We start from the raw sequence: 27,505 nt of genomic DNA, 5'->3' as shown, positions 1-27,505 counted from the left end.
AGTGCACAGTCCTAGCCGGCTGCCCGTCGCTGGCGGGTTTGCTGAGGCCTTCTGCCCCCAACGTAAGTCTAGCCAACAGGTCACACTGTAGACTGTTTCGCCTGGTTTTGAGCGTTTGATACAAGGAGTGGACCGTAGGCACTCGGTTGCCATTCAGCTCTGCCGCTAGCTAGATACGGCATTTCCGGCACCGGTTATGACCCTCCCAGAAATCTCTAAAGCCATCAGTTCCCGTTTGCAAATGGGAACGTGGCTGATGATCTCCATCGTGTAACCACTTCAAGCTTGTTCGCGGCATTCAAAATGGGAGCCCCGGGAACGATAAATAAATTCCTTTGCCTTTTTTTTTTTTTTTAAACTGATCTTTTTGGATGATCATTAAGTCTAACAGCAGTTCTCAAACTTTTCGGTCTCAGGACCCCTTCGCACTGTCAAAAATTGTGGAGGACCCCCAAAGAGCTTTTGTTTATGTGGGTTGATACTAATACTTACCAATATGGGGTGTGGAAACTGACAATTTTAATTCTTTAAAGATTTATTTATTTATTTTAGAGAGAGAGTGTGTGTGTGCACATGCAAGTGGGGGGAGAGGGGGAGAGAGAATCTCAATCAGACTCCCCCCCCCCTGAGCTTTGTGCCTGACACGGGGCTTGATCCCAGGACCCCACGATCATGACCTGAGCCGAAATCAGGAGTCAGACTCTCAACCAACTGAGCCATCCAGGAGCCCCTGGAAATTGGGAATTTTAAAAATTATATGATTTCATTTAAAAATAAGAAACTAAGAGCGCCTGGGTGGCTCCGTCAGGTGAGTACCCGGCTCTTGCTCTCAGCTCAGGTCTTGATCTCAGGGTCATGAGTTCAAACCCTGCCGTGGGCTCCATGCTGGGTGTGGAGCCCACTCCCAAAAAATAGATAAAAATAAAAAATAACAAACTTATTACTTGCTAACATAAATAACACTTTATGAAAAATCTTTTCCGAAAGAAATTTGGTGAGAAGAGTGGCATTGTTCAGCAATGTTGCAAATCTCTTGACTATCTGTCTTCAAAAACATGGCTTCTCACAGCAATGTCTGCGTTCAGTGTGTTGTGGGTGAGGTTGTTGAGAGGCTCTGAGGGGAATCCATCCTCGAGCAGGTGGGTATTTGGAAAAGAGGATAGTATTTTAATAGCCTTTTCAGGTGATGGTGACTATTTTTTGCTATTTGACCAAAACTCAGCAAGTGACAGTTTTTTACAGATTGGTTGCAATTTGGAAGTGAACCACCTCAGGGACTTTTCATACTCAGATACACTAGATCCACTGGTTCACCGACGCTGTGACTGGATCTTTTTTACCCAGGCATGATTTTGTGACGTCATGCCCTGGTCCTTTGGGAAATACGGGCTCACCAAGTTATGCAAATCTGCCAAACGCTGACCCATGTCATGATTGTGTGAAATAAAAAGATCACATTTATTGATGTCACCACTGATTTCCTCGGAAAAACCCTTAAGTATTGTGAAGCTGTCAAGCCCTTGGTGGTGGATACAGTTTCCCCAAATGCCAATTTTCGCGTGGAAGCTCACCTTTTATCATTGACAGCAAATAACGGTCAGTTGCTTTTCTGGAAGCCCACTTCATTCATTTTCAAGGAAATGTCTACCAAATACCTGGGTCCGAATCACCTGTTGGGCAGTCACTCCTTCAAGTCACAATGATCAATGCTCCGTGAAGAGCGGCTGGTTCTGCCCGAGCCCCAACCACATATGTGGTGTGTTCCCTGGGCAGACGTATGTTCCCGAGCAGACGTGCCTCCATGGGCAAGCTCTCTGTGTGCTCCTGTCGTCACACAGAATGTTAAAGGGGCTGAGCTCTAAGGGAGTTGGTCATTTCGGCTTCACGGAGGCCACTGTTCAGCGAGCCTAGCATCTGTGTTTTGCTCGGCACGCGTGGGCAAGAGCACAGTGACCGCTAGGAGGCGCACTACTCAGGTAACAGGAGTGCCAGTGTCACCGTGAGCCAGGTCACTAAGTAAACATCTTGGTCTTATAAAAATCCTTTTGACCTCACAGGTCCTGAAAGTCTCAGGGACTGCCAGGGGCTCGTGGACCACACGCAGAGAACCTCTGATCTCTCATCATCCAAAGCCCGTGTTTTCAGGCTGCAGGGTTCTCCCCAGATAGCGTGGTGGCATCTGCACTAGCCTAATGCTGGGAACGCCAAGAACGTGAGAGCCTCCAAATGGACCTGAAGAGGAAGGACAAGCTGGCAATGACAAACCCTCTTAGGATCAGATAGAAATCATACTCACCTCCCTGCCCTTATTGCTCTTGTGGTGAAAACTATGCAGTAGGAAATGGATGTAAGGGGCCCGACACGCTGTCGGAGCTGAAGGCTATCGCTGAGGTTGGGTTGGGGGTAGAGTGGGCATGGGAGAGGGCTGGGGTGTGGGGGCGGGGGGGGGGGAGGGGAGGTGGTGCACACGGTGCAGGTGGGCTCTGCCTTGGGTTGTGGATGCGATCCAGAGGACCGTGTGAGCAGGGAGAAAATGGAGTCTTCTGTGCATTGGTATTACCTGGAAGTGGCATAAAGAGAAAACGTAATAGTATAAATTTGCAATGAAATGTACACGTCTTAACATCCGCCCTTGGAAGTTCCAGTTTGAGAAGTGAGCTGCGGGAAGCTGTCTCAGCACTGCTCCCCTGGGGTCAAACCAGCTGTCCCGGCTTTACAAATGAACAATGCTTTGCTAGAGTGGGGCTACCGGTCATCTCGGACATCTTGTCCCCACGCCTGAGTTGTGGCTTTCTACGTGGCATTTTTGTGACAAGTAAATTACTGGATTCCTTTGCCAAATCATTAGATGACTTTAAGAACAAAGAACGTTCATGCAGAAAGAGATTCAGCATTATCTGGCTGGGAAAATAAATAGTAATCATTTTTGAAAAGAAAGCACATTCTATGACTTTGGACAAGCTGAAAATTACAGCCTCTCTGCCCGGGTTTAATTTTTTTTTTCTTTCCCTTTTCAATCAATTAGTTTCTAATGGAGGAAGCGTTTCCTACATTTATCACTAGATAGATGTGCTGGTCAATTAAAGTAACTCTGACTTGGGATGGATGCGATAATAGCAAGCCCGCATCCCTCCATCACTGCAGAATAGAAGGTGACCTCCCTGTATGGAGTCAGAGACCCAGATACAATTGCTTCGATCTTATTATCATACCCAGAAATTACCGCTCGTCGAAGTGTAATTTCCCTGAAATACTAAGCAGACAGAGCCACTGCTAGAAATATTAGAACATAATAAAGAGACCGTGGTATGGCCTTGACATCGAACACGGATGAAAATTGACATGCTACCCTCTCTGGGAGGAAGTGCGGGAGTCAAGGGGGTGGGATTTCCTGAGATGTTACCATGGCCAGTAGACGTTCAATATGATTCATCCCTAAGCTTTAACCCAGATGTTTGTTAACTGGGCGCCCAGAGGAAGCAGCTGGAGCCACCCCAGTCTGCCCTGCCTTCCCACCCCCGCAGGCTCAGTGCTGCCCCGGGGCCTCAGTGCCCGTCTGTCTGAACACAGCCTCCCCTGCTCCTCCGGGCGGGCGCGGGAACGGGAACCCGGCTCATACTGGAAGAGCATGGCTTAGGAGTCGGAACCGTCTGGAATCCTGTCCCCTGTCTCTCCCGTTGTTCGCTTACCCACGCATTCAACACGCAGGTGCGAGGGCTGGGCCGGGTGCGGGGTGCCGTGCAGGTGCCTCCAATATGAATGCATTCGTTCTCTCGCAAAACCCCTCCTGACACGCGGTCCTTCCCACCCTCAGGGTCTGGAAGGGGACTTATCGCTCTGTAGGTCATTCTCTTGTCAGAGAACAGAAGTAAATAAGTTCCCCCCTTTTCTGGGCCTCAGTAACCAAATAAACAGAAAAACCAGTCAGACTAGATATTGCCACGGGCGTCTCCATCAGTCACGTAGGAGCAGAGCCAAAGGCAGAGGAGAGGGAGAAAGCATCCAGGGCCTCAAATGCCCCCCGCCCCCGACCCCCCGGCTGTGGGAGCCCTTGGGTTTGCTGCAGGAAGCTGCGGGGGTGACCCTCTTGACCTTGCACGTGGCCGCTCCTCCGGGTTCCCCTCAGTTTCCCCTTGCTGAGGTGACACTGCTCCTGCCTTCTGACTAAGCCAGAAGGGGCCAACGGGTTAAGCATTCTGAAATGAATTTTAAGGAAAATGAGGAACCATTGGCCCCAAAGGACTCTAAAAATAGATGATTGATTCGGAAAGGATCTTGGGGGAGCTGCCTCTTACTCATAACACAGTCCCCAGCTGACCTCCTTAGGAGCTTTGAAAATTCCGAAAATCTTTATTTTGCAATAAAGGTGGAAAAAACACAGCAGCTCTTTAAAAATCAATGGTGATATTTTTAAAATAAACTTTCCATTTTACAGTTTTCGATTTATAGAAAAATGTGGAGGATCGCGCAGAGTTCCCACCTGCCCCACCCTCAGCTCCTGTTATTAACATCTTCCGTTAGTCTGAGGACATTTGCTAGGATTGAGGAACCAAGTAATTAATGAATATATTATTTTTAACTGAAGTCTCTACTCAAATTTCCTTTGTTTCTACCTCACGTCCTTTTCTGGCCCGGCACCCCATCCAGGATCCCCCGTTACACTGAGCCATCCGTCGTTCCCCAGACTTGCCTTGCTTTTGGCCACCCTGACATTTTCGAGGAGTGCCGGGCAGGTATTTTGTAGACCGGGGGAGGAAGACCACAGAGGTCAAGTCCCCTTCCCATCCTATATCTGGGTACATGCCCCCAGCAGGACCTGCCACCGTGATGTTGCCCGCCATCACCTGGCCAAGGTAGTGTCTGTCAGGCAGGCTTCACAGATACTACTTTAGAAGGAAAATGTGGGTGAAACAGGAAAGTTGTGTATCGTCTGGTGATTTAAGTCTTCTCCCGTCATGGTGTTCATCCCGAGATCTACACGCGAGAATCGAGAGCTTGCGTTCTTCATGAAGGGAACGGAAATGCAAGGTAGCCTGGAGAACAGTGGCCTGTGTTTGAACCGTGAACAGACCTATGAGGGTCATTAAATGCAGGGATGCACGTGCCCCTTTCATCGACATGGCCTCCAGATCGGAGCCTGTGGGAGCCTGGACAGTTCTGGAAGGCGGCAGCAATGGGAGCAGGGAGTCAGGAGTCAAGACTGTGGGGCCCTGGGGCACCAGGCCAAGCAGGGATGAATGATGAAGGTGGGGAGGGTGGTGATGACTGGGTTTTACCTGGTACGAGATCCTTACCTGGGTCCGGGTGAAAGATGGTGGGGTGCGAACGCAGGCTTTCTGGGGTGGGGGTGGGGTGGCGAGAGATGTGGAGGAGGCAGAGCTGACAGGCTCCGGGCAGGGTTGTGAGTCTGGGGGCAGAAGCCCCTGGTGATCCCCACATCTCTGCCCAGGGGCTGGGCAAATTCACCAAGGATGGCAGGCCTCCCAGCCGTCCTCTAAACATGTGTGGTCTCCCTCGGGCTGGATTAGAAATGCAGAGTCTTGGGCCCGGCCCCGCCCTCCTCCGCCAGGACCTGCACTTCTGAAAGATCCCAGTTGACCTGCGTGGGCCTTGCGCCGGGAGGTTTGACCCTGCCAGGGCTCTGCTCTGACACTGGAAGCCACCAGGTGCTTCGTGCATACAGGTGCTGACGTGCCCCCACAGCAGAGGACCCCTCGAAGGGCCTGGTGACCGTGAAGCTTTGCTTCTGCTAGTTCCATGCCATGCCGTCCTCTCCTGTGTCCATCACTGAACCTGTCACTGGGGCTGAGTGTATCAGGAGGAGCCTTAATTTGCATCGATCAATAAAAGCTCTTCTGCATGCGTGCAGATGTCCCTGTCACCGCAAGTGGCCGAAACTACTGTCATTGATCACTCATTCATTCATTCATTCATTCAGCGAACACTGAGGTCCTGGTGTGTGCAAGGCTCCGACGTGGGCTACAAAGGCAGAGATGATGTTGCCTGTGCAGGGGGCGGCGGGGAGCACAGCTGAGTCAGCGGGGAGAAGGCCCGACGGGTCAGCTGCGGTGCCCCCGGAGAGCTGAGGGAGGGTTGTTCTCCCCGGGCTTGCTCTGCAGGTTAGCTGGGGCTTGCCCGTGGCTCCTTCCACCACCACCACTGCAGGCCTTATTTCTGTGGCCTTCCCCACCTCCCTCCTTCTCCCCCGGGTCCTGGTCGCTGGTGCACCCACCTTCCGTTCTCTGTCTGCCAAGGGCCGGCCCTCCAGTGAACGCTCTGCCGCCTCCCAGGGCCTGTTACTCCCTGTTCTTCCTTCCCCGTCTGCTCTGTTTATCCGTCTCACCTGTCACCTCCCTCCATAGGAAGCCTTAGTCTCACCCACACCCCAAAGGCCCTCCTTTTCAGTGTCTTAAATTACCTTTACTTTCAGGGCTGGATTTCCTTTGGGTCTTAGGCACAGGATTTTTAAAAAAAATGTGGCAAAAGAGCCATAAGCTGCCACTTGCAGTCGCAACCATTTTAAAGTGTACAGTTTAGTGGCCTTAAGTCCAACATCCAGAGCGTCGCGCACCTGTCACCACCAGCCATCCCCAGGACGCTTCATCCTCCAAACCCGAAACTCTGCCCCCGCTAAACTCTCGGTCCCCAGGCCCCTCCCACAGCCCCTGGTGACCACCGTTCTACCTTTCCTCTCTATGACGGTGACACCTCTGTGGACTTCATGGGAGTGGGATCACACACGATTTGTCCTTTTGTGTCGGGCTCACTTCACCGAGCACGATGGCTCGGGGTTCGTCTGTGTTGTGGCACGTGTCGGCGTCTCACATGCACACGCCCGGATCGACCACACTGTGTCCGGTCATGTGTCGATGGGCAGCTGGGTTGTTCCTACCGTCAGAGACAGGCTTCTGGGACTCATCATTATTCACTGAACAGCTGCTATGGGTGATGCTTCTTGAGCAAAGACTCTCGTTCTGCATTTTTCTTTCAGGTTACACGAAAACTGCCACGTTCACTTGTGAAGAAACGTTTGCAGGGGACGGACTCTGTAACTTGTGAACCCCGAGTTCAAGGGCCCACCTGGCGCTTCTGAAAAAAACATTAAGCTCCGTATTTTAATAGCTCCTTATACTAAGCATTTAAATAGCACTAATGGCTGAATCGTTTTTTCAAGCCTTGCGTCTTACCGATTTCCCTAAATTTCAAATTTTGACAGCCTTAAGGTCATCAGAGTGGAGCTTCACGTTTTGACACGCTCCTGGTTCAAGAGCACAATTTGCTCACAGCTGCTCAGCCTCCGATCACGATCAGCAATGAACCCCAGTACGTGTGGCAGGTGGATAATCGAGGAACACACTCGACCTCCCGAGCTGAGAGCTTGAACGAATCACTGGTAAATGGCACCGTGTTGAGCTCATGCTCTGCCGGCGTCTCCACTTTCTCAATCGAGACGTGTTCTAATTGGTCCTCAAATCAGTTCTCTTCGCTCTCCATAAACATCAGTTTGTTGGTTTTTGTACTGACGGGTAGGAAAGCAAAGTTCCTGTCGGTCGTTTCCCCTTGATAGAGGATCTGGAGATTCAAAGGTGGGCTTCCAAACAGTTTTATATATATACCTAAAGTGCATGTGTATCTACTCACGTGTGTGTAAAATGTACACACACACACACACATATTTGGGTTTTACATATGCTCATTTGATTCCCTTGCTGTTAAAATGTCAGCTGGACCGGGCAGGTGTTTGTGTCCTTTGCAGCGTGTGGAAAGGCCTGGAATCATGCTTTTCCTCTTAACGCCACACCGCGGACACGCACACACACCAGGAAGATAGCTCCAGCCTGCTCATAAAACACTGAGAGCAGCTGGACTCCGCTATCATTTACATAATCACGGATGCACATTTAAGTGGCTCCTGTTTTCCAAAAGGACAGGCCATTGCAATGTACTTGTACCTTATGTAATAGTACAGAGTGTTACAGAATCGATGCATGAGAAGTGGGACTGTTAGCAGCCCACTCTTGGAAGTGCCGTGGGAATAATGCATTTCGAACACGAGGAAGGATTTTGTAGACTTACTTCCTCGGAGTGGGAAGCCACAGGATCTGAATCCCGGTCAGCTTCTAAACACTGATTTTTACTGGTCCCGTCTTCGTTACCACTGCTAGGACTTTCTGGCAAAAACGTGCCGTAAAGCGAAATTCAGTTTTGGCACAGTCTGCTCCCAGATCTGGCCCGATGCCTGTCTGTGTTTGGCCTGGGAGCGAAGAATGGGTTTACATTTTAAATGTTGTGAAAAAAAGATCAAAAGAAAATTATTTTGTGATAGGTGAAAATGATATGAAATATACATTTCTGTGTGCATAAATTAAGTTTTATTGGAACACAGCCACACTCGTCTGCTGATGTGTCTGTGGCTGCTTTTGGGCTGTAACAGCAGAGCTGAGAAGCTGAGACAGGCTGTGTGGCCTGCAAAGTTGAACATATCCACTGACTGGCCCCTTACACACCCCTGCCCCACATCACCGTCTCCTGGCTCCAGTGATGTTCTCATGATGGGCTCTGGTGGCCGAGTCTGCTCCATCCAGCAGCCTGGAGAAGTCTCGCTGTGCCAGTGTGCCCTCCTCCCCAGCACCCAAAGCACAGCTCTCATTCCCTCACTGCTCCCAAGTTGGGTGGGAGGAAGAAAGCAAAGCCTTTTATGGTGCAGGCAGATGATACATATATATGGCAAATTAATAGTGAAGGAAATTCAGACTAAGATGTGAATGTCTAATAGGCCCGGCCTTTGTTCTCCCAGCTATATACAAGGTAATGCCATTTTGCAAGGAGCTTGCTCTCTAAAAGCTTGGGGGAAGTCTTGGGGGTATAATCTTTTAGAGGGCTTTACCAGTTCTCCTTCACGGAAGGAATCGATAACTTTGTCCCAGCCTCTCACCCGTTTCCTCATCTATAAAACATTTTCAGGAAGCGAGTGCGTATTGTAGTTTCATTTGCCTACTATGCAAACTGACAACTCAGAGGAGTTGCTAATAAATGGAAATCTAACTTCCCTTGTCTCCAAGTTTGCTGATGTTTCCAAAATCACCAAGTAACAGGCTGCTGATCACGGCCGTCCGTGACTCACGTTTCACTCGCATGTATAGGGGAGAAAGCACTACCACCACGGTGTTTAAATTCCAGGCAAGTGTGGTCATCTTTTCACGCTCCTAGCATTTACAGCGAAAATCACACGTCACTCTCCTGCCGGATCCCTCCGTGGGCAAATTAATTAAACAGCACCGTCCGCAAGAAGGTGTCCTAGTTGGAGGTGATGAGCACCGTGCATTTGGAAACGCTGCCCCGGAGTGTGGTAAGATCTCACCCAAAGCATAACCTGGGCTGGAAATACGTCTCCATCACTGAATTAATGCTTTCCCTCGCTTTTCGACAGACTTCTGACTCTCCCACAATTGCTCGGAGGTTTGAAAATGAGCAACACAAGAAAACATTTCACAGGCTCCTACGCCCTCAGATGAGCTCCTTCTCCTCTCCCGAAGAGCTAACGGCTGTTTTTTTGTTTTCTGAAAGACATCACTTCTTTTTAGTTACACGAAAGGGAAATCGGAGAAAACACGTAGCTTTAAAACCCCCTTTAAGTGCTTGCAGAGCTGCGTGGCGGTAAGAGGCACGTTGATAAAGAACGGAACCCCAAAGCGGGCAAGGTAAAGAACTCAAATTATCCTGCTTAGAGGTACTATTTATTTACTTTATTTTCCCCAAGACTTTATGGAGGTATAACGGATATACAGGGAAATGCGCAAATCCTCGCAGACGGGTCTGTGCCTGTGTGACTACCACGCAGACCAACACAGGGAACGTTTGCATCGCCTGGCACTTCCCAGTGCCTGTACCAGGCAAGACCCTCTCCTGCCGAGGGGAACCACTGTCAACATAGCGAAGAGGTCACCTGTTCTTGACCTTCAAACACGTGGATGCGCCCAGTGCGCCCCTGGCCTCTCAACATGACATTTTTGAGATACGTCTGTTCGGTCATTCTTTTTGATGGCTCAGTGGTGTTCCATCGTACGGACATACCAGTGTGTCCATTCTGTCTCGTTACTTGGAAGGCTCTTTGTTTGGTTTGCCTCAGCTGAAGCGTTAGGACAAATTACATCTGTGTGCGTTGCCCAGTGCGCCTGTCCATTTACGGGAAAGACAGCAAGACTGGCGGGAATGCACGTAATTGGGGTTGATGGAGAACACGCAGCATAGGGCTCAGTAGCCGGCCAGGAATAGGGTGCGCCCTCGCGAAATGTTTATTCCTTGTCCTTCATTAAGCTTATAAGGGAACTGGCCTCTTTGGAAGCCACACTTCAAATGCAAAATCAAATGGTTTTCCTGAAATGGGCAGCTGCACATAAGCTGATTTTCATGATTCTTCTCCAAATGTAAAGTGTAGGCAGAGCAATGACGTGGGCTATGTGTACGTAACATGCCAAGACCTGGAAGGTGGAGTTGATGAGGACAGGAGCTAAGATCACATTTCTGCTTCTTGTTAAATTCTCTTTTTTATTAAAAACCAACACTTTCCAATCTTCAAGTGACTATTGATGTGTGCTGCTCTGTAAAGCGATTTGGAAAGTTGTTTTGGTTAGACGATCCTAGAGGGAACACTGTATAAAATCCCCAGGGAGTTAGGCCAGGAAGGAAGGAGAGTTTGGGGGGGGGGGGCGGTTATATCATTGTCCCTCCTTCATCTAGCCCTGAAAAAAAATACAAATCAACCCACAGCCATCATGTCAGTTTTTGATTGTTGTCTGTGGCGTACCTGAGACAAGCCATTGCAACGCACACAATACTTTAAGATAATCTTCAAAGCTGCATTCAGTAAGAGATCATCCCATTCTCCGACCCAAAATGTGCGGGGGAGAAATGGTGTGTGTGAATGCGCATATCGTCTCTCTGCAGAAAAGGGAGTGATGATAAACTGAACTGAGAAGTTGTTGCTTTGCATGGATTTCTTGGTAATAAGTACCACGCCTACATTTAAAAGATCATGTTTCTATACGAATGATTTCTGCAACGCGCCAGGCACCTACTATCACGTAAGGCCCAGCGGAGTTCCTCTAGGAACGAGGAATCACTTTGTTGTAGTGAGTAGTCCTGCTTGCGACAGGCGGGCCTTGTCAGGCTTTGGTGTCTTCTAGAGGCATTCGTTCATGGTGTCATGACATTTTTAAAAGGAGGATTCCATCTGTCTCTGCAGTGTCCGTGTGAGCAGTTAACAAGTGAAAATTGTAAGTTCTGTGCATTCGCTGGGAAGCTGGACGCACTGATGAAATATTCGAACAATTGATTGTCTGCTGGGCAGGGGGCACCGGACTGTCTCTCTGCTGCCAGTTCTTGTGGCCCAGGAGCACGGCTCTGCTGTTTTCCTTCCCATGCTTTCTTTCCACTCCCCGGAGGCCCGTGGCTGTGCTGAGGGCGGCGGGAGGGCGGGGGTGTCTGTGGGCCTCCCAGGACAGTGTGTGACATCTCACGTGTGCACTTTTCTAGAATCAACTGCTGGGTCTGCGCATCAGCTTCTCAAAGGGGCCAGAGACCCCTGCCCTGGATGACAGCATCCTTCCAGGATCCAGAGAGCACTGTGTAGCCCTGACGGTGCCTTGATCCCATTGGGATGTCAGTAACCCAGTTCACAACCTTTCTCCGTTTTCCCCAGCCTGGCTAGAGACACCCCCAATGGGGCCTTCCAGAGCCTCAGAGACGTCGGACCCTGCACTGTCCCTGACCCTGGCATCCAATTATTTTCCAAATGTCGGGGTTTGCAAGAAAGCTCATTCTTTTCTGTCCCTTCCCTCTGCTACCACCTTGGTACTCGGCCTCGGAGACTCGGGGCTGGCCTGTTGCAGTAGCTTCCGAATTGCTCTCGGGCCCTGGCTTTTGCTTCCTTTCATTCCCTGCATCAATCCAGCGGGTCAGGCCTCTGCTCAAACCCTCTCGGTGGCTTGGGGCTCTTCAAACGGGGCACTGATCTTGTTCCTTCCACCCCAAATGCTCAATCCACACCAGGCGATGTGCCTTTTTTCTTGTCACTTCATAGCCCTGGGGTGCCGGTCTTTACTTAGTGTTCTCTCCCCATCCCTCTCCCCTCTGCCTGCTGAGTCTTCTCTCCCTTTACTGAACAAAGACAGACGGTAATTTTATTCTGTGTCCCAGGTCAGATGGCCTTTCCCCGGCAAGCCTCCTCTCCCTGCATCTCACTGGGTCCCTAACGGCACGACCCGTGAGTCCTGTGTCACCGCAGTTCGCGTGTGCTGTCCTGGAGGGCAAGTCTCTGTCCCTGTGGTCTGTGTACTCCCCCCAGTGCAAGGACAGGGCCACCCTGTCTCACCCTGGCCCAGCAGGGCTTAACTCTTCTGACTCCTGGTCTAGAGATCCTTCCACTTACGTCTTCCAGAATCTGTTCACCTCCCTCCTAAGTCACCTCGGCCCTGGAACTGGTGTCCCGGGCTCCCACCTTACTCCTCCACCCACAGTCCTGGTGTCAGCCACAGTCAACCTTGAGGACCCACATCTGATCACATCATCCCAATCCAAAAATCCTTTCTCAGCTTCCAGCATTTACAAGGCCTGCCCTGCCTTCTTTTCCCTTCTGCCCCACCTGGAGCCCCCACTCTGTCCCCTGTGCTTGTGGTCTTTCCTCTGCCTGAACACCTGCCCCTGAATCCAGGCCAGCCCTGTTTCCTGGGCCTCCAGCTCACCTCTTGGGAAACACCTGGAGCTCCCCTGGACCTGGTAAGGTGTTCAGAGGGCGCCTATGGGCCAGCACAGCCCACCACCCCACCGCTTCCTAAGGGCGGGGACCATTCACAGGGGGTTCCCCCAGCCCAAGGCCTGGTTCTGGGTAAAAGCTCAACAAGTGAAATGACCTATCTCTGTGGTTACTTGAAGCACCTCAGTCGCGCTCCCCACAGGAGCTTGGCACTATCACCGGAGCCCGCGGGCGCAGGGCTCAAACGTGTAGAAGGAAAGGTCGCCGTGAGCCCCGGGGGACGGACCCACGCGGTACTCGGGAGCCGAGCCCCTTCACTTCTCGGAGGGGAGCGGACGCGCGGCCCGGGGGTTGGAAGTGCCGAGGCAGAGCCGGGGACAGCGCGGACCTTGGCGGCGGGCGCTCCAGGGCCGGGGGCGGGCGCGGGGCGGGGGCGGGCGCTGGGGCCGCGCCCTGCGGGCCCCTCCCCGGGCGGGCGGCGGCGGCGACCCGGGCGGCTCCCACACGCGCTGCGCCCGCCGGTGTCCCCCGCGCGGCCCATGTCCTCCGCGCCGCTGCGCTCGCCCACCCTGCGGCCCCACAGGATGAAGAAGGACGAGTCGTTCCTGGGCAAGCTCGGCGGCACGCTGGCGAGGAAGAAGAAGGCCAAGGAGGGTGAGTGCGCCGGCCCCGGCCTGCAGCCGCGCAGGCGTCCCCGAGCCCCCGCCCGGCCACGCGTCCCCGCGCGCAGGCGTCCCCGCGCCCCGTTGGGATGGCTCCCCGCCCCGCGCCAGCTGCCCCCGCCGGGCCCGCGCGTGGCCGCCCCCTCCGGGCCCCGCGCGCGCGCGCGCCTCCGGGCTCTGCCGGGACCACGCGTCCCCCGCCGGGCCTCGCCAGGGTGGCTGCCCGGCCCGCGCGCTCCGGTCCCCCCCACCGACCCCGCCGGCCCGCGCGGGGCGCCGCCGTGACCTTCGGGAGCGCGCTTGACCCTCGCTCCTTCCTCCTCCGGAGACTTTTAAACACTGGCGGGGAGCCTGCGCGGGCCCGGCCGCCCCCCCCGCCCCCCGGGCGGGTTGCAGATGGCCGCTGGCGCGGGAGGCGGGCTTGGAGCGAGAGCCCGGGGCCCCGGCACGCGGAGAACGGCCCCGCGCCCACCTTGCTGGAGTCGCCGCTGCCTTAGCACCACTCCAGAGCAGCACCGCCTGCAGGCCGACTGCGTTTAGCCGGGTGCGGGCCCCTCCTTGCGCTGAGCGCTGGTCGCTTATGGCTGGGTCGGCACCGGCCAGGGGCCCAGTTGGTTTTCGGTGCGGGAACCCCTGCAGCGGACGTGGCCTTCACCCTGGAGCGGGGAGGAAGGCAAGGGGCGCAGCGTGTGCAGACCCCAGGCCGGGGAGGGGTGTGGGGGTGCGGCGGCCCAGGGCTACAGAGCTCCCCTCCCCCTTTTGTGCTTATGAAAATTATTCTTAAAAACTACCTGCCTCCTCTTACAGTTGAAAGTTTTATCAGAGTTGCAAGGCCGGAACTTCTGCCGGCCTGTGTGTGGTTTAAATACAAGGCCGCTGCCGCCCTCGGAGGACCGCATTCCTGAATTTTCCCTTTGTTAAGGCCGGGAGATCCTCCCCTGGGGCAGATTCCGGATGGGTCTGGGTGAGTTGTGCTGTGGAGGAGCGGAAGAGGCAGCCAAGATAAGAGGCAGGTGGGGGAGAAGGCCCTGCGGCCGGCCTCAGGCTGGTGTCTGGGAAAGCAAAGACGGAAACCCCAGGAGGCTGACGTATGCCGCAGAGTCTCCCTGTGTCTCCAGGTTGAGTGTACCCCAAGGATGCATACTGTCTGGGACGCTGGACTTCCACTAATCTCCCCCTGGGACCTGTGTACTCCTAGGGACGTGTGTGACACTTCGACCTCTCGGGGACGTCTGTACCCCCATGCATTCCCCTCAGGGACTTCTATGTAGCATCTCCCATCGGGGATGCTTTTACCGAATTACCTGATACAGTTCCATGTGGGTAGGGCCTTGTCACCCTTTAGTGGCTTCCAAATAGCCCCGAACAAATTGGCCCTTCCTCTCTCTCAAGCCTTACAATTTAAGGGCCCACGGGGGCTTGCATTTGCCTCTTACCAAGTCGTATCTCCTGAACGAGATGATAAAAGACAGTCACTCTTCTCTGTCATTCCTGCTGCCTCGGTGATGTGTGTCCTCACCTGTCATGACCTCGCCCTCGCCAAAAGTCATTTCAGGTCCTCTCTATGACTTGGAACAATCACAGGCATAAATGCCACTCCCCTCTCCCAGTTTGTTCGGCCTGGGGAGAAGGGCTAGCGCAGGCTCTTGCTTTCATGGAACGGGGCGTCGGTTGTGATGAGTAAACAGACCAGTAGTGCGAGAATACGGAGTGCTCCGAAGAAGGTGCGAGAGGGCAGGCGGGTAGAGGAGCGCTCAGAGCAGGTCCTGTTTGGGTTGAGATCAGAAGGAACCGGTGAAAGAAATGTGCCATGGAATAGCAAGGAAACGGAATGTTCTGGACTGTTTTGGCTTTGTATGGATGCCGTTTACGCCCTTGGAGTACAGAGAACACGTGCCTGTAGTCATGGGCTAATGGGCTGGTCCCAAAGTGAGATGCTTCTTGTCTTTGCTTCTAGGAACTCGGGTGTGTCTAGTTCATTGCGGGCCAGTCTGGTCCGATGTCAGTGCGCCAAGAATCCCAGTAGTCCAGAGCTTCCTGTGATGAACAGCGGGGACATGAAAACAGCAGAAGGAGCAAGATGCTTGCAGTAGTGCTGTTGTTGCTTTTGTGTGTGTGTTAGCTGACTGCCCTGCCTAGGTTCTCAAAGTTCAGGTGCCTGGCCTGTTTGGGGTTCCCCATATAAACAAAAGGCTGAAAACTGTTACTGGGCTCAGACACAGGAATGGGGGGGGGGCTGGGCTTAGTGGCATCCCAGTGGCTTCCCACTGGTCTTCTGGAAAGTGGGCAGCAGGGAGGCAGAGGCTGGATGATGAGGTCCTGGATAATTGAGAGTTGTCAGTCCTCCAGCAGACCTGTTGCCTTGGCAGCCTGCCTGCCTGATGTCTGTGCTGTTCGTGCAGTCTGTGAGCCAGGGCGGGTCCTGGGCCCCTGTGGGATGACACTCATTTGCCTGCCACGGAACCAGCAGGAAGAGGGAGGGGTGCTCAGAGATTGCTGGGCCTGTCAGCTGCAGTGGGGTTTCATTTTCCTTTTTATTAGAAAGTTGAGGGTGAGTTCAGGAGCCTGGGTGGTGGTGAGGCCCCTGTAAGGGAGGGTGTGAAGATTCGGGGAGCCTGCAGGTGCTGGACTCCGCCCCCCCACCCCCCAGATTGGCAGAACTCGTGGTTGTGACAAGGCACGGAGGAGGGACATGTTGGGGTGATTGTCATCTTCAGGCGAGATCGTTTTAGGAAATGTGTTGCCCTGGGGTTTGAAGGAACCGATGCAGGAAGTGCCCGTGGCTGAATTCGTGGCATGATTCAGGCTGATGGGCTCCTGGAGGGAACCACTTCGGGTCACATGGTGGCCCCCTTTAGAAAACAGAACTGTGACTAACTGTGGATATCGGAAAGGGTGGGAAGAAGGCTTGACAAGCCCCACGGTCCCGTAGAAGGCCCGGAGACTTTCAGGAGCAGCTTATTAAAAGCTGTTTGGATAGACTCCCCTTGCCAGGTCCCCCTCATGACCATGGATGGAAGTCCCCAGACGTCCAGTGGGCCCGGAGTTGGGGCTAGGGGGTACCCCAGGGGCTGCAGCTGCCCTGTGAAGTCCCTAGAGGGGTGAAGCCAGCACCAGGGCCAGGATGGCCCTGGATGGAAGAGGCCCCATGGAGGGGCCTCCTGGCTCCCTGTGCTGAGGACCTGCCCTCATCCCAGACACGGGTGACCAGAGCCCAGCCTGGAGGCTCTGTCCCTCCTTCTCTCTAAGGAAGGAAACATTTAGGAAGTTCCTCTTCTCTGACTGTTTTTTTTGTTTGTTTCTGTAAATGTCCTTTTTTTTGTTTTTTTTAAAGATTTATTTATTTGAGAGAGGGGGAGGTCACAAGCAGGGGGGAGCGCTAGAGGGAGAAACGGACTCCCCACTGAGCAAGGAGCCCCAACGTGGGACTTGATCCCAGGACCCCGGGATCATGACCTGAGCCTAAGGCAGATGCTTAACCAGCTGAGCCTCCCTGGCGCCCCTGTAACTGTCCTGTTTTCCAGCAGTCTTAGGTTCCCGTTCCCTGATGACTGACGGACCCGCAGCATCTTTTCTTGTGCGCATGTGCCATCTGTACATCCCCTTTGGGGAGGTGTCTGTTCAGATCTTGGGCTCGTTTTTAGTCCAAGTTGTTTGATTTCTTCGTGTTGGATTTTAAGAGCTCAGATGCAGATCCTTTCTCAGATGAGTCTTCTCTAGGTCCTTGCTCCCGGTCTGTGGCTCGTCCTCTGCTTCTCTCCCTGGTCCCTTCCAAGCATTGGGTGCAGAAGCATCGATCAATGAGCATGATATCGATGGAGCCTGCCCTCGGAATCTCAGTCTCACCGGATCACAAGGCGGCTGTGACCTTGAACCGAGGTTGGAAGTATTACGTTTCTTTTCTTCAATAACGCGCAGGAGAGAATATTCTCTACACCACTCCCGTTAACGCCGGTGATCACCTTGACTTTTACAGAGCGATGGGCTGTGTCAACGCTGCATAGACCCCCGCGCGGCCCACTTAAACACTGATCTATAATAACAGGACCGAATACAATAACACCGGGACGGAGATGCTCTGTCATTTAGTCCTGCGACGTAGAAACTCCTACCTAACTGCAAGGTCTATGCAGGGTAGAATTTCCCCTCATTTGGGGCGCCTGGGTGGCGCAGTCGTTGGGCGTCTGCCTTTGGCTCAGGGCGTGATCCCGGCGTTCCGGGATCGAGTCCCGCATCGGGCTCCTCCGCTGGGAGCCTGCTTCTTCCTCTCCCACTCCCCTGCTGTGTTCCCCCTCTCGCTGGCTGTCTCTCTGTCACATAAATAAATAAAATCTTTAAAAAAAAAAAAAAAAAGAATTTCCCCCTCATTTTACAGTTGAGAAAATACAACCTTCCCCAGTAGCCGCTTCACAGGTTTAAACCAGTGGTTCTCAGCTGGGGGTGATTCTGCCCCCAGGGGACATGGGTGGTGTCTGGGGTGGGGGGTGCTCCTGGCATCTAGTGGATGGGGGCCAGGGCTGTTGTAAACATCCCCTAACGCACACCCCGGTAAGAGTGCCGAGGTGGACAGCCGGGCTGTTTCCTTCCTGGGCTGTCTCGAGAACTCCAAGAGAAGGCCGAGGAGCCCCAAGGGGGGCGGAAGCTCCTCTGGGCCATCGGCCCCGTTGTGAAGCTCCCTGGCCTGGGGCTCAGCATCTGGGGCTCTCTGTTCAGTTCCTTGAGGGGGAGAATCCACATGGCCTACCTGGGCCCGGGCACCAGTCACAGCCTCCCGGTGAGCGGGGTCCTGAGGCGGGCAGAGTCCCAGAGTGGGCAGTCTAGGCGAGAGCTGCTGCCTAGAAGAAACGAATTTTTGGCTTTTCGTGAAAGCTCAGAGGAAATGCAGCCAGAACCCCCAAAAGGGGGAGGTGAAGGCTGCTCTTCCCTTCCTGGACAGCAGAGGGAGGGGGTGTCCCTGATACTGCGCTCAGCTGGCAGGCTGGGATCTGGTGGTCGGCAGGGAGGACCCCAGGCCCATCCTCAGAACTGGTGACCGTAACCTGTGGGGAACACACATCCTGGCCATGGTTCTGGGTTCCAGCTGGAGGAAGGGGTCCCCTGGTTGCGTGTAAAGGATGGCGGGGAATCAGCCAGAGGAGGGGGCGGAGTATGGGGCTTCCTACCAGGGGTGCTGGAGGAGACCCCCCGCTACCCCTTTTGGAGAAGTGCAGGCAGTTCATGGTGGCTGGGCTGTGGTGTGGCACGTGGCTTGTGGTCAGCCGCGATCGGTGTTACTTTAGGTCTGGAGGCCACGGTGGGTGGGAACGGGCAGCCATGAGGTGGTGGGTGGGTGGGCAGGCACGCAGGCACGGCCCAGGCGGGCTTCCCCCAGGCAGTGCAGTGGCTCGGGAAGCAGCTGGATTCCCAGGACATGCAGAGGATTCGTGCCCCTCCCTCTAAGGATGAAGACATTTTGCAGGAACGCGAATTAGCTGAGGCCTGCCTTCTCTGCCCTGGCCCCAGCTCCGGTTCCTTGCAGGGTGTAGACGGTGCAGGGCTGACCCACCTGGGTCAGTGGTAGTTTGCAGCTGGTTTGGGACATTTTGCAAACTGTGAAGTGACTTCTACGTGCTGTTTTATAGCAGATCTCAACAGCCGTCTGGTTTACCTTTAAAAAGAAAAACGGAATAGTGTCTTTCTTTGTAGCATACAGGAAAAGGATTTGTAATGAGTTTGGTCTCTGCCCAGGGACGTAGGGCTCTTGGAATTCTTTGCATTTCCGGCACTCCTGTGATCACTTTGGCGCTCTATAGGACCCTTAGAACATGGAACGCAGGTCATGTTTAAGGTCAGTTGGCCCCTTCATCTGTGAGAAGGGAAAAAGAGTGGCTGGCAAGCCCGTGGAGGGATGTAAGTAGGTGGGAACCAGGGCCACGTCCATGGTGGGTTCTAGAATGGTCTGTTGTAAGAGAAGCCCGTGTAGGTCCTGTTTGGATCCATTGGGCCTGTGAGGTTCTCTGCAGAACCTGCCGCAGAGGAGAAAATTAGGGAAGCAGTCCCTTTCCCGAGACCCAAATGCCTCTTCTTGGACCCACTTTTGTTTGTGGGGGGCAGGGCTTCTGTCCGTGGGGGTCAGCTCGTGGTGGGAGAGGAAATGTACTGTCTCTGTTCAGCTCCTGGATTGCAACTTATCCCTTGGGGGTGGGGGTGGAAGTCACTGGAATCCACTGTTCTGTTTTTCCTCTCTCTGGCTGAGAGGAAGTGGCCTAGAGGGGAGCTTGTGGTGTGGCTTTGTCAAGTTTCCTTTGACTATTATCCTGATGGCAATCTTCAAGTCCAGCCTTTCTCCTTGTTTGTTCCACTGACGTTGGGAGGGGGGAGGAGAGACGGGGGACATTTATAAGAGAAACGCACGTAGGCACATCAGCTGGTACCAAACTGGGCTTTTGTTCTTGGTGGCCCACTAAAATCCCTTGGAAATCTGAAATCTTTGCTTCCGTAAGAAAGGGAAACTGATTCCGGGCCCAGAGCAATGGCTTTTATGTTCCTTCCCTTTCTGTTCTGAGACGGCCTCTTTAGGATAGCTAACTGTGGTTCTCCTAGCCTCTTGGCTGTCCCTGCGCAGTCCCGGAAGAGTCAGGTCGCCCTGGCAACCCCACGCTCATTAGCCGAGCTCTGCTTTGAATTCCGGTCTCCACTCCCTGGGATGAATATTTATCGCACACCCCGAAGTTAGCTTACCGTCACGCTCCCTGTCCGGTCGTCAGAATAATTAAGGGATGTTTATAAGATGTAAGTGGGTAAGTGCTTGCCGTGAGCGGTTTTTAAGGGCTCCGCGTGATTGATTTCCCCCTGCCGCGCTTGGCAAAGGGCAGGTAACTTTACCTAGCGATTTTCTTGTTTTCACATAGGCGGTTCCATCACATAAAAGATGTATCCCAGGGAAGGATGTTTTCTCTTTGCATCAGCTGTACACGTTTCAGGTTTCAGATGCAAAGTCGCTTTACTTCCTAGTGAGTGTATTTGCTATTTATTACGGTACAGAGAGGCTGAAGGACAGATCAGTGAGCTTAGGAGTACGTTACAAACATACGTCGGCCCAGTGGTGTTAATTTGCTTCTCTGCACTAATTGCTGTGGGGATAAAGATAGCGTAACATGGAATGCACTCCATTCTAGAAGTTTCTGGCAGCTTTGGCATCCTGGAGATACTTCTTAGTGACACGTACTCAGATGAGAGGCTGCTTTCTGGTTCTAGTTAAGCATGGAACGAGCAGGAGATTCTGGCATCGTCTGTGGGGCTCACAGCACCTGGGAGTCACCGGATGGGCTCTGGGAAGCCGGGGGAATCCTTTATTTTTCTACCAGCTCCGAGAGTCAGGGCCGCGGGAACCCCTTTGAGGCTCCGTGCATCAAGCCCCGGGGCCTGTCTTCCTCATTCGTGAGGTGGGGAAGTGGAGAGGAGATAGAGCTCTGTGTTTCTTTTCTTTTTTTTTTTTTTTAAGATTTTATTTATTTATTCGACAGAGATAGAGACAGCCAGCGAGAGAGGGAACACAAGCAGGGGGAGTGGGAGAGGAAGGAGCAGGCTCATAGCAGAGGAGCCCGATGTGGGGCTCGATCCCATAACTCCGGGATCACGCCCTGAGCCGAAGGCAGACGCCTAACCGCTGTGCCACCCAGGCGCCCCGGAGCTCCGTGTTTCTGAGCTGGTTTGTCCTTGCTGTTCCCTACAAAGGCAGCGTGTTCCAAGGGGAGGCTGTGGGCGGGTGGCAGGGCCAGCTCGCGGCTCGTCGTCTCGCTGGTTGGGTCCTGCGGCTTCGTCCCCGAGCCTCTTTCCCGATGGGGCTCATGTGGAGCCCCGTGGCACTCGTGCTTAGGCGGTGTGAGGGTACTTGCACTGAAGGAGGTGAAGCCTTACCAGCAGTCGGGGGAGTGCTCAGTAAGTGTGTGTTGGTGATGATGGTGTTGGCAAGCAGGGCACTGACACGGACGCCAGAGCTGGTCGGTTAGTGGCAGAGCAGGGGTGGCAAGGCGGCTTCCCCTTGAGAGCAAACTCAGCTGGATTTGTAATGACTGCCTGCCCCTGTGTTAAGAAGGATTCTGAGGCTGTGTCTGGGCTCAGGGGGGAAGAATGCTGATTCCGACTGACGCCGTTCCAGCTGCTCTGCCGTTTCAATTGCTCTGGCTTCTTTCTTACTGTGTTCCAGGAAGCAGCTAGGTGGCTCTTGGTAACCGAGTCACATAAATCCTTTGAAAGTATGCATCTGAGGGATGCTGGGGGTCTCTTCTTCTGGCCCAGCGTGACCAGGAGGCACGGTGCCTGTGCAGGTGTGGTGTTGTGTTTGCTGAGCAGCGGTGGGTCTCAGATGCTGCGTCCCTGGGGAGGGAGGCCAGCTCAGCATCAGGAGGGAGTCTCGTCCGCCTCGGCCTCTGATGGTGCTTCCTCGGCAGCTTAGAGCCTTAGAACGGTTGGCAAACGCTAAGCAGTTTTATGCTTTCATGTGAGTAGTGGAACGTGAACTCATTTGAGCTTAGGCATTTTGAAAAACGACCGTTCTTAGTTTGGGTCTTTGAACCTTTACTGCTTAGGCAGCCAGAATCGGTCACGGATGTTGCCCCCCCCCCCCCCAAGGAAGGCCATCTTAATAGTTTAGGCCTGTTGTTTAAAAAAGTTCTGCATGTTCATACTTTCACGTGAAGACTTGTCATTCTTCCAGATCCAGGCTTTGCTCTGATAGTTATTAAGAAGTTACGGAGGGAGCAGACGGTCCCTAATCTTGGGGTGTGCTCAGAGCGTTCTTGAATCCAGGCCTCCGGAAGCAGCTTGCGGTTCAGTGGAACTGTGGTCGTCCTCTGCGTCCGCCGCTTCCCGGGTCACCGTTTTGTCTGCTTTGTATGGGGACAGAGCATCCTCGCAGCAGGCTGGGGAGAGAGGAGCGCCGTGCTGGTGCTGTTCGTAACTTGTGGGTGGTGCGGGTGAAATTGAAGGGGACTCTTTCCCACAGCTTCATGGACGTGTCCCCCCCTCTGTTTCTCTCGTTTTGAAAATTAATATTGTGTTTCGAGTGAGAACGAATCCATATGTGATAATGGATTGATGGAAGATCATCAGAGAAGAAGTGAGGGAAAAAACGGAAAGGAAAGAAAAGCCAGAAGGGAGTCTGCAGCAGCCACGCTCATGGCTCAGCCGAGCTGGCCCTCGTGACGTTTCAGGCACGGCGCCGCACGCCGCGGGCAGCACCTCCTCTCAGGCTCACACAAAGCAGGGAAGCGAGTGCTTTGTGCTTATTCCCGTTTTGCGGGTGAGCAGACGGGCACAAAAGTGAGGTCCCTTGCAGAGGTCACGCCGCCAGCTACGGAGATTAAAACCCCCGGCAGCCTGGCATGTGAGCGCGCAGCCTGGCGAACCGGAGAGGTGATTCACCTGTGAGTAACCGTCCCAGCTGGCTCGTGGTAAAGCCGCTGTCCTCGCTGGCACTGGAGATGCGCTCAGGCAGGGGGGCAGACAGGTGCTCCAGAGGAGACAAATGAGATGCTTTCTGTGCTGAATGGACTCGCTGGCATTTACAGAGAGAAGACAGACCCCCGGCGGCTGCAGTGCTGGTCCTCGCTGACTCTGTGTCACCTGCCCGGCCATTGGCCAGCCCCCCCCACCCCCAATCTTCCTTGGCTGGGGCCCTCACAAACGCTGTCCCTCTACCCCAGAGCCCTTCTGCCCTCGGCTTCAATGTTGATCCCAGCAGGTGGGGGGGGACCATCACATCCTGCACCTACCTGCTGGGGTTGTTGGCTCAGTGCCCAATGATAAGAAATGATCTTCGGCCACGAAAGGTGGTCTTTGTGTGTTTGCTGAGTAAGCAGGAAGCAGTCCATGTGGCCGTTAGGGTCGTGGATCTCGGGGCTCAACATTCAGGGTTTGAACCGATCCTGCTGCGCTCTGCGGCTCTGACCTTGGGGAAGTACTTCCCTGCCCTGTGCCTCGGTTTCCTCTTCCGTAAAGAGTACTTAACCCTAGGGTTATTGGGGAATTACGTGGGTTATTAAACGCAATGATGTAATTTAAACTGGGCCCAGTCAAGCCATGGAGTGAGAAAAAATATTCCGAGGATTCTGGTACCAGTTCTCCTCCGATCACCAGCTGTGGCTCTGACATCAGTCCCAATGGGGGGTTCTTCCGCCGGCTGGGTGGCCTATAATTCAGCTTCATTCTGACAGTGTCCACCGGGAGACAGTATCATTGGGCCCCACAGGTTAAGGGCCCAGCCCTGCAAGACTGCCCACCGCTCTTCAGATGCCCCTTGCAAGTCCGGGTCCTCACCTGTGCTGCCGACCGACGGTTACAGAGGTCAGAGGTTCCCACCACCTTGTGTCCATGAATTAATTTGCTAGCGCGCTCACAGAGCTCGGAGAAGCATTTCACTCGTCACCTCACCAGCTTGCGTGCAAGGATGCGCTCGGGAGCAGCCTCATAGCCTCACAGCGGAGATGCAGAGGGGGCGGTGTGGGCAGGGGGTAAGGGTCGGGGTAGGGGTGGGAGGGGTTGCAGAGTTCCAACTCTCTAATCCCAGGGTTGGTTCCCCATGGCAACCGGCCCTTTCCTAAGATGACTGTCTTTCTCATCGCTTAGGAAGTTGCCAGGGTTTTAGGAGCTCTGGGCCAGGAACTGGGATGAAAACCAAATATATACGTTTCTTAACTGTAACTCAAAATTCCCACCATTCCCAAAACACATATCTGATAAAGGACTGGCATCCACGAGACGCGAAGAGCTCCCACAGCTTGATGATAAGAAAAAAAAGACAAAACGCAATAAAAGAATAAGATAAAAGATCTGGACAGACGCTCCACCGAAGACGTGCGAGTGGCCAGTATGCATCTAGAAAAGCATCATTAGTCATCCGGGAAGTGAACCACAGATGAGAACCAGATCACTCCACAGCCACTGGAACAGCGGACAAGGTCACCCATGGCTGAGTGGGGATGGGGGCCGCGGGGGCGCTCACTCGTGCCGGGGCTCGTACGGTGGTGCAAACTTGGAAGTTGGTTTGGTCGTTTCTTGAGGAACTCCACATATGACGCCCTGTGACTCAGCGATTCCAGTCTGAGATACGGACTCAAGAAATGGAAGTCTGTGTCCGTGAGGCTCGTGCAAGATTGTTCACAGCAGCTTTGCTCAGAGCAGCTGAAACCTGGAAGCGCCTCGGGTGTCCGTCAGTAGGAGCGGGAGGAATGGCCGGGGGCTGGACAATAAGAAGGGACGAGGTACAGCGCGCGCGATCCCAGCCACACAGCCTCCCTCAAAACCGCTGTGCCTGGGGAAAGAAGCCAGACCCCGAAGGGTACACCCCGTGCGGTGCCATTTCTGTGACGTCCACCAGGGGATAAAACTAGGGGATGCTTGTCTCTGAGACGGCGATGGGGCCTGACCGGGGAGGGCCAGGAGGGAATTTTCTCCTTTATTACGAAAATGTCCTCCGTCTAGATGGGGGTTTGAGATACACGGGTGCGTGGATTTGTCAACCCTCACCGGATGTGCATTTAAGAGTGTGTGTTTCATTGTATGCGAATTTTAACTCAAAAGAACTATAAATAAAGACTAAACTCCAGTTAGTGATACATATGCTTAGGGGAAAGGTATCCCCGTCTGCAACTTACTTTGAAATGCATAAAAAATAAGATGGAGCGCTAGATCGATTAATGGCCCCCAAAGATGTCCACATCCGGCTTCCTGGAACCTGTGACTCCGTCATGTTCCACGGTCAAAGGGACTTTGTGTATGTGATTAAGGAATTTGAGATGCGGACATTATCCTAGAGTGTCCGGGGAGACACAGGTCCTTACAAGAGTGAGGTAGGGGAGTGAGTGGGAGGGAAAGGGATGTGTGGGTGGAGTGATGTGGGGCCAGAAGCCAAGGAGTGTGGGCACTTCTAGAAGCTGGAAGGCAAAGAAACAGATTCTCCTTATACCTTCCAGAAGGAACACAGGCCTGCCGACACCTCGATTCTAGCCAGTGAAACCCATTTTGGACTTCTGAGCCCCCTTCCTTATACTACATTTGTGTTGTTCTAAGGCACTAAGTTTGTAGTGACTTGAGGGCAGCAGTAGGAAGGGAATAGAGACAGATTGCGGTGCTGGATAGAGGGATGGATGGATACGTGATCAAACAGTTACAGGAAAGTGTCAGTGTAGACTCCGGGCCGTGGGTAGACAGATGCTCAGTGTCCAGTTCTTTACGTGTTTCTACGTGTTTGGAAATCTTTCTTCTTTTTTAAAGATTTTATGTATTTGAGAGAGAGCAAGCAAGAGCGAGAATGAGAGAGCATGAACAGGGGGGAGAGGAAGAAGCAGACTCCCCGCTGAGCACAGAGCCTGATGCAGGACTCAATCCCAGGACCCTGGGATCATGACCTGAGCCGAAGGCAGAAGCTTAACCAGCTGAGCCACCCAGGTGCCCCATTCGTTTGAAAGTCTTTTTTTTTTTTTTTTTTAAGATTTTATTTATTTACTTGACAGAGAGAGAGGCAGTGAGAGAGGGAGCACAAGCAGGGGGAGTGGGAGAGGGAGAAGCAGGCTTCCCGCTGAGCAGAGAGCCCGATGTGGGGCTCGATCCCAGGACCCTGAGATCATGACCTGAGCTGAAGGCAGACGCTTAACCAGCTGAGCCACCCTGGTGCCCCTGAAAATCTTAATAATACGATATTGGGGGAGTTGCCTGGGCCAGGCATGTGGGAAGCCCTCCGTGGGTGTTAGCTATGCGTATGACCCCTGCCGCCACTCCCAGCTCCCCACTTTGCCCATCACATACAGAAGACGTGCAGAAAAGACCAGGGGACCAGCTCGTGGTAAATGGGCAGAAATAACAAAATAGAAGAGACCATCATGATGTATTTGGATAGGTGCTTCCAATTCGAGAACATTTAAAGTGGACAAGACCTTCGGTGAAGGGCTGGGAGCCCAGGACCTGGAAGCTCGTCCCTTAAGTCACTTGTAATTTCTGCTGTCGTCTGATCACGTGCAGCCGTGGGACGGAAGACACGGTGCCCCAGGAGCTGTCATCTTCAGACATCGTGCTCTGCTGCTGCTTCTGAGAATGTCTGCACTTTGTTAGGGGAAGAGAGTGTTTTAGTTAAGTCTAACTAGAAAACATATTATTAGTATAATGAGATTTTAATGATTCGAGATTTCGTTGGAGCAGCACGCAGAATTTCAATCTTATTGTGTGCAGCTGGGCTTTGCTTTTATTTTATTTTTTGCTGGGGCCTCATTGCACGTTTCTACAATTATTATTTAGTTTTTCTTTCTTTCTTTTTTTTTTAAAGATTTTATTTATTTATGTGACAGAGAGACAGCCAGCGAGAGAGGGAACACAAGCAGGGGGAGTGGGAGAGGAAGAAGCAGGCTCCCAGCGGAGGACCCCGATGTGGGACTCGATCCCGAAACGCCGGGATCACGCCCTGAGCCGAAGGCAGACGCTCAACGACTGCGCTACCCAGGCGCCCCTAGTTTTTCTTTCTTAGAGTCTGGCTTTTAGGCTGCTCCTAATTTTCTTGCTTAGCAGATCCTTTGGAAAAAAAAAAAAAAAAGAATATGTCCTTTCGGTACACAATTAGTGGCTTATATCCAGGCCAAGGTACGAGTGTTGTCCCTGAAGGAGATGAATGTTTGTTTAAGGTTTCTGTTGACGCTGTGCTCACCATTCAGAATTGCCAGGAAGCAAGAACAACCCAGATGCCCTTCAGCAGATGAATGGATCCACACGATGTGGTGTACCCATACGATGGAATACTACATGGCAGCAGAAGGGAATGCTGTATCGATACAGACCACAACATGATCAGCCTTGAAAATAGGACGCTCAGTGAAGGGGGGAAGTCAGACACGAAGGCCACGTGTGGTGTGAATCCAGTTAGGAAATGTACAGAATGGGCAAATCCACAGAGAGAAAGTGGTAGATTAGTGCTTTGCAACGGCTTGGGGGGACGGGGAATGTCTGCTAATGGGGTACGGGGTTTGTCTCTGGGGTGATGAGGGTGTTTCTACATCGATTGTGGTGAAGGCAGCACAGCTGGTGGATGTCCTAAAACTCATTGAATCACACACTTGACAAG

General features: G+C 53.1%; 1 protein-coding gene across 2 annotated transcripts in view; it reads left to right on the top strand.

The window, feature by feature from the left end:
- The first annotated feature begins 13,200 nt into the window (after nt 1-13,200).
- Nucleotides 13,201-27,505, top strand: part of PARVB (parvin beta) — a 98,089-nt gene continuing 83,784 nt past the window's right edge. Inside the window, exon 1 of one of the 2 annotated variants that reach the window (XM_045779625.2) lies at nt 13,201-13,408. In XM_045779625.2, coding sequence (XP_045635581.2) covers nt 13,294-13,408 — 115 coding nt within the window. In that variant the 5' untranslated portion in view covers nt 13,201-13,293. The remainder of the gene's footprint in view (nt 13,409-27,505) is intronic. The other variant, XM_045779623.2, reaches the window with a different exon arrangement.

This window comes from Ursus americanus, chromosome 17 (assembly GCF_024610735.1).
Source record: "Ursus americanus isolate L20-20 chromosome 17, mUrsAme1.1.p, whole genome shotgun sequence".
Lineage (NCBI taxonomy): Eukaryota > Metazoa > Chordata > Mammalia > Carnivora > Ursidae > Ursus > Ursus americanus.
Note: the sequence above shows the minus strand (reverse complement) of the source record. Positions and strands in the feature narration are given on the sequence as shown.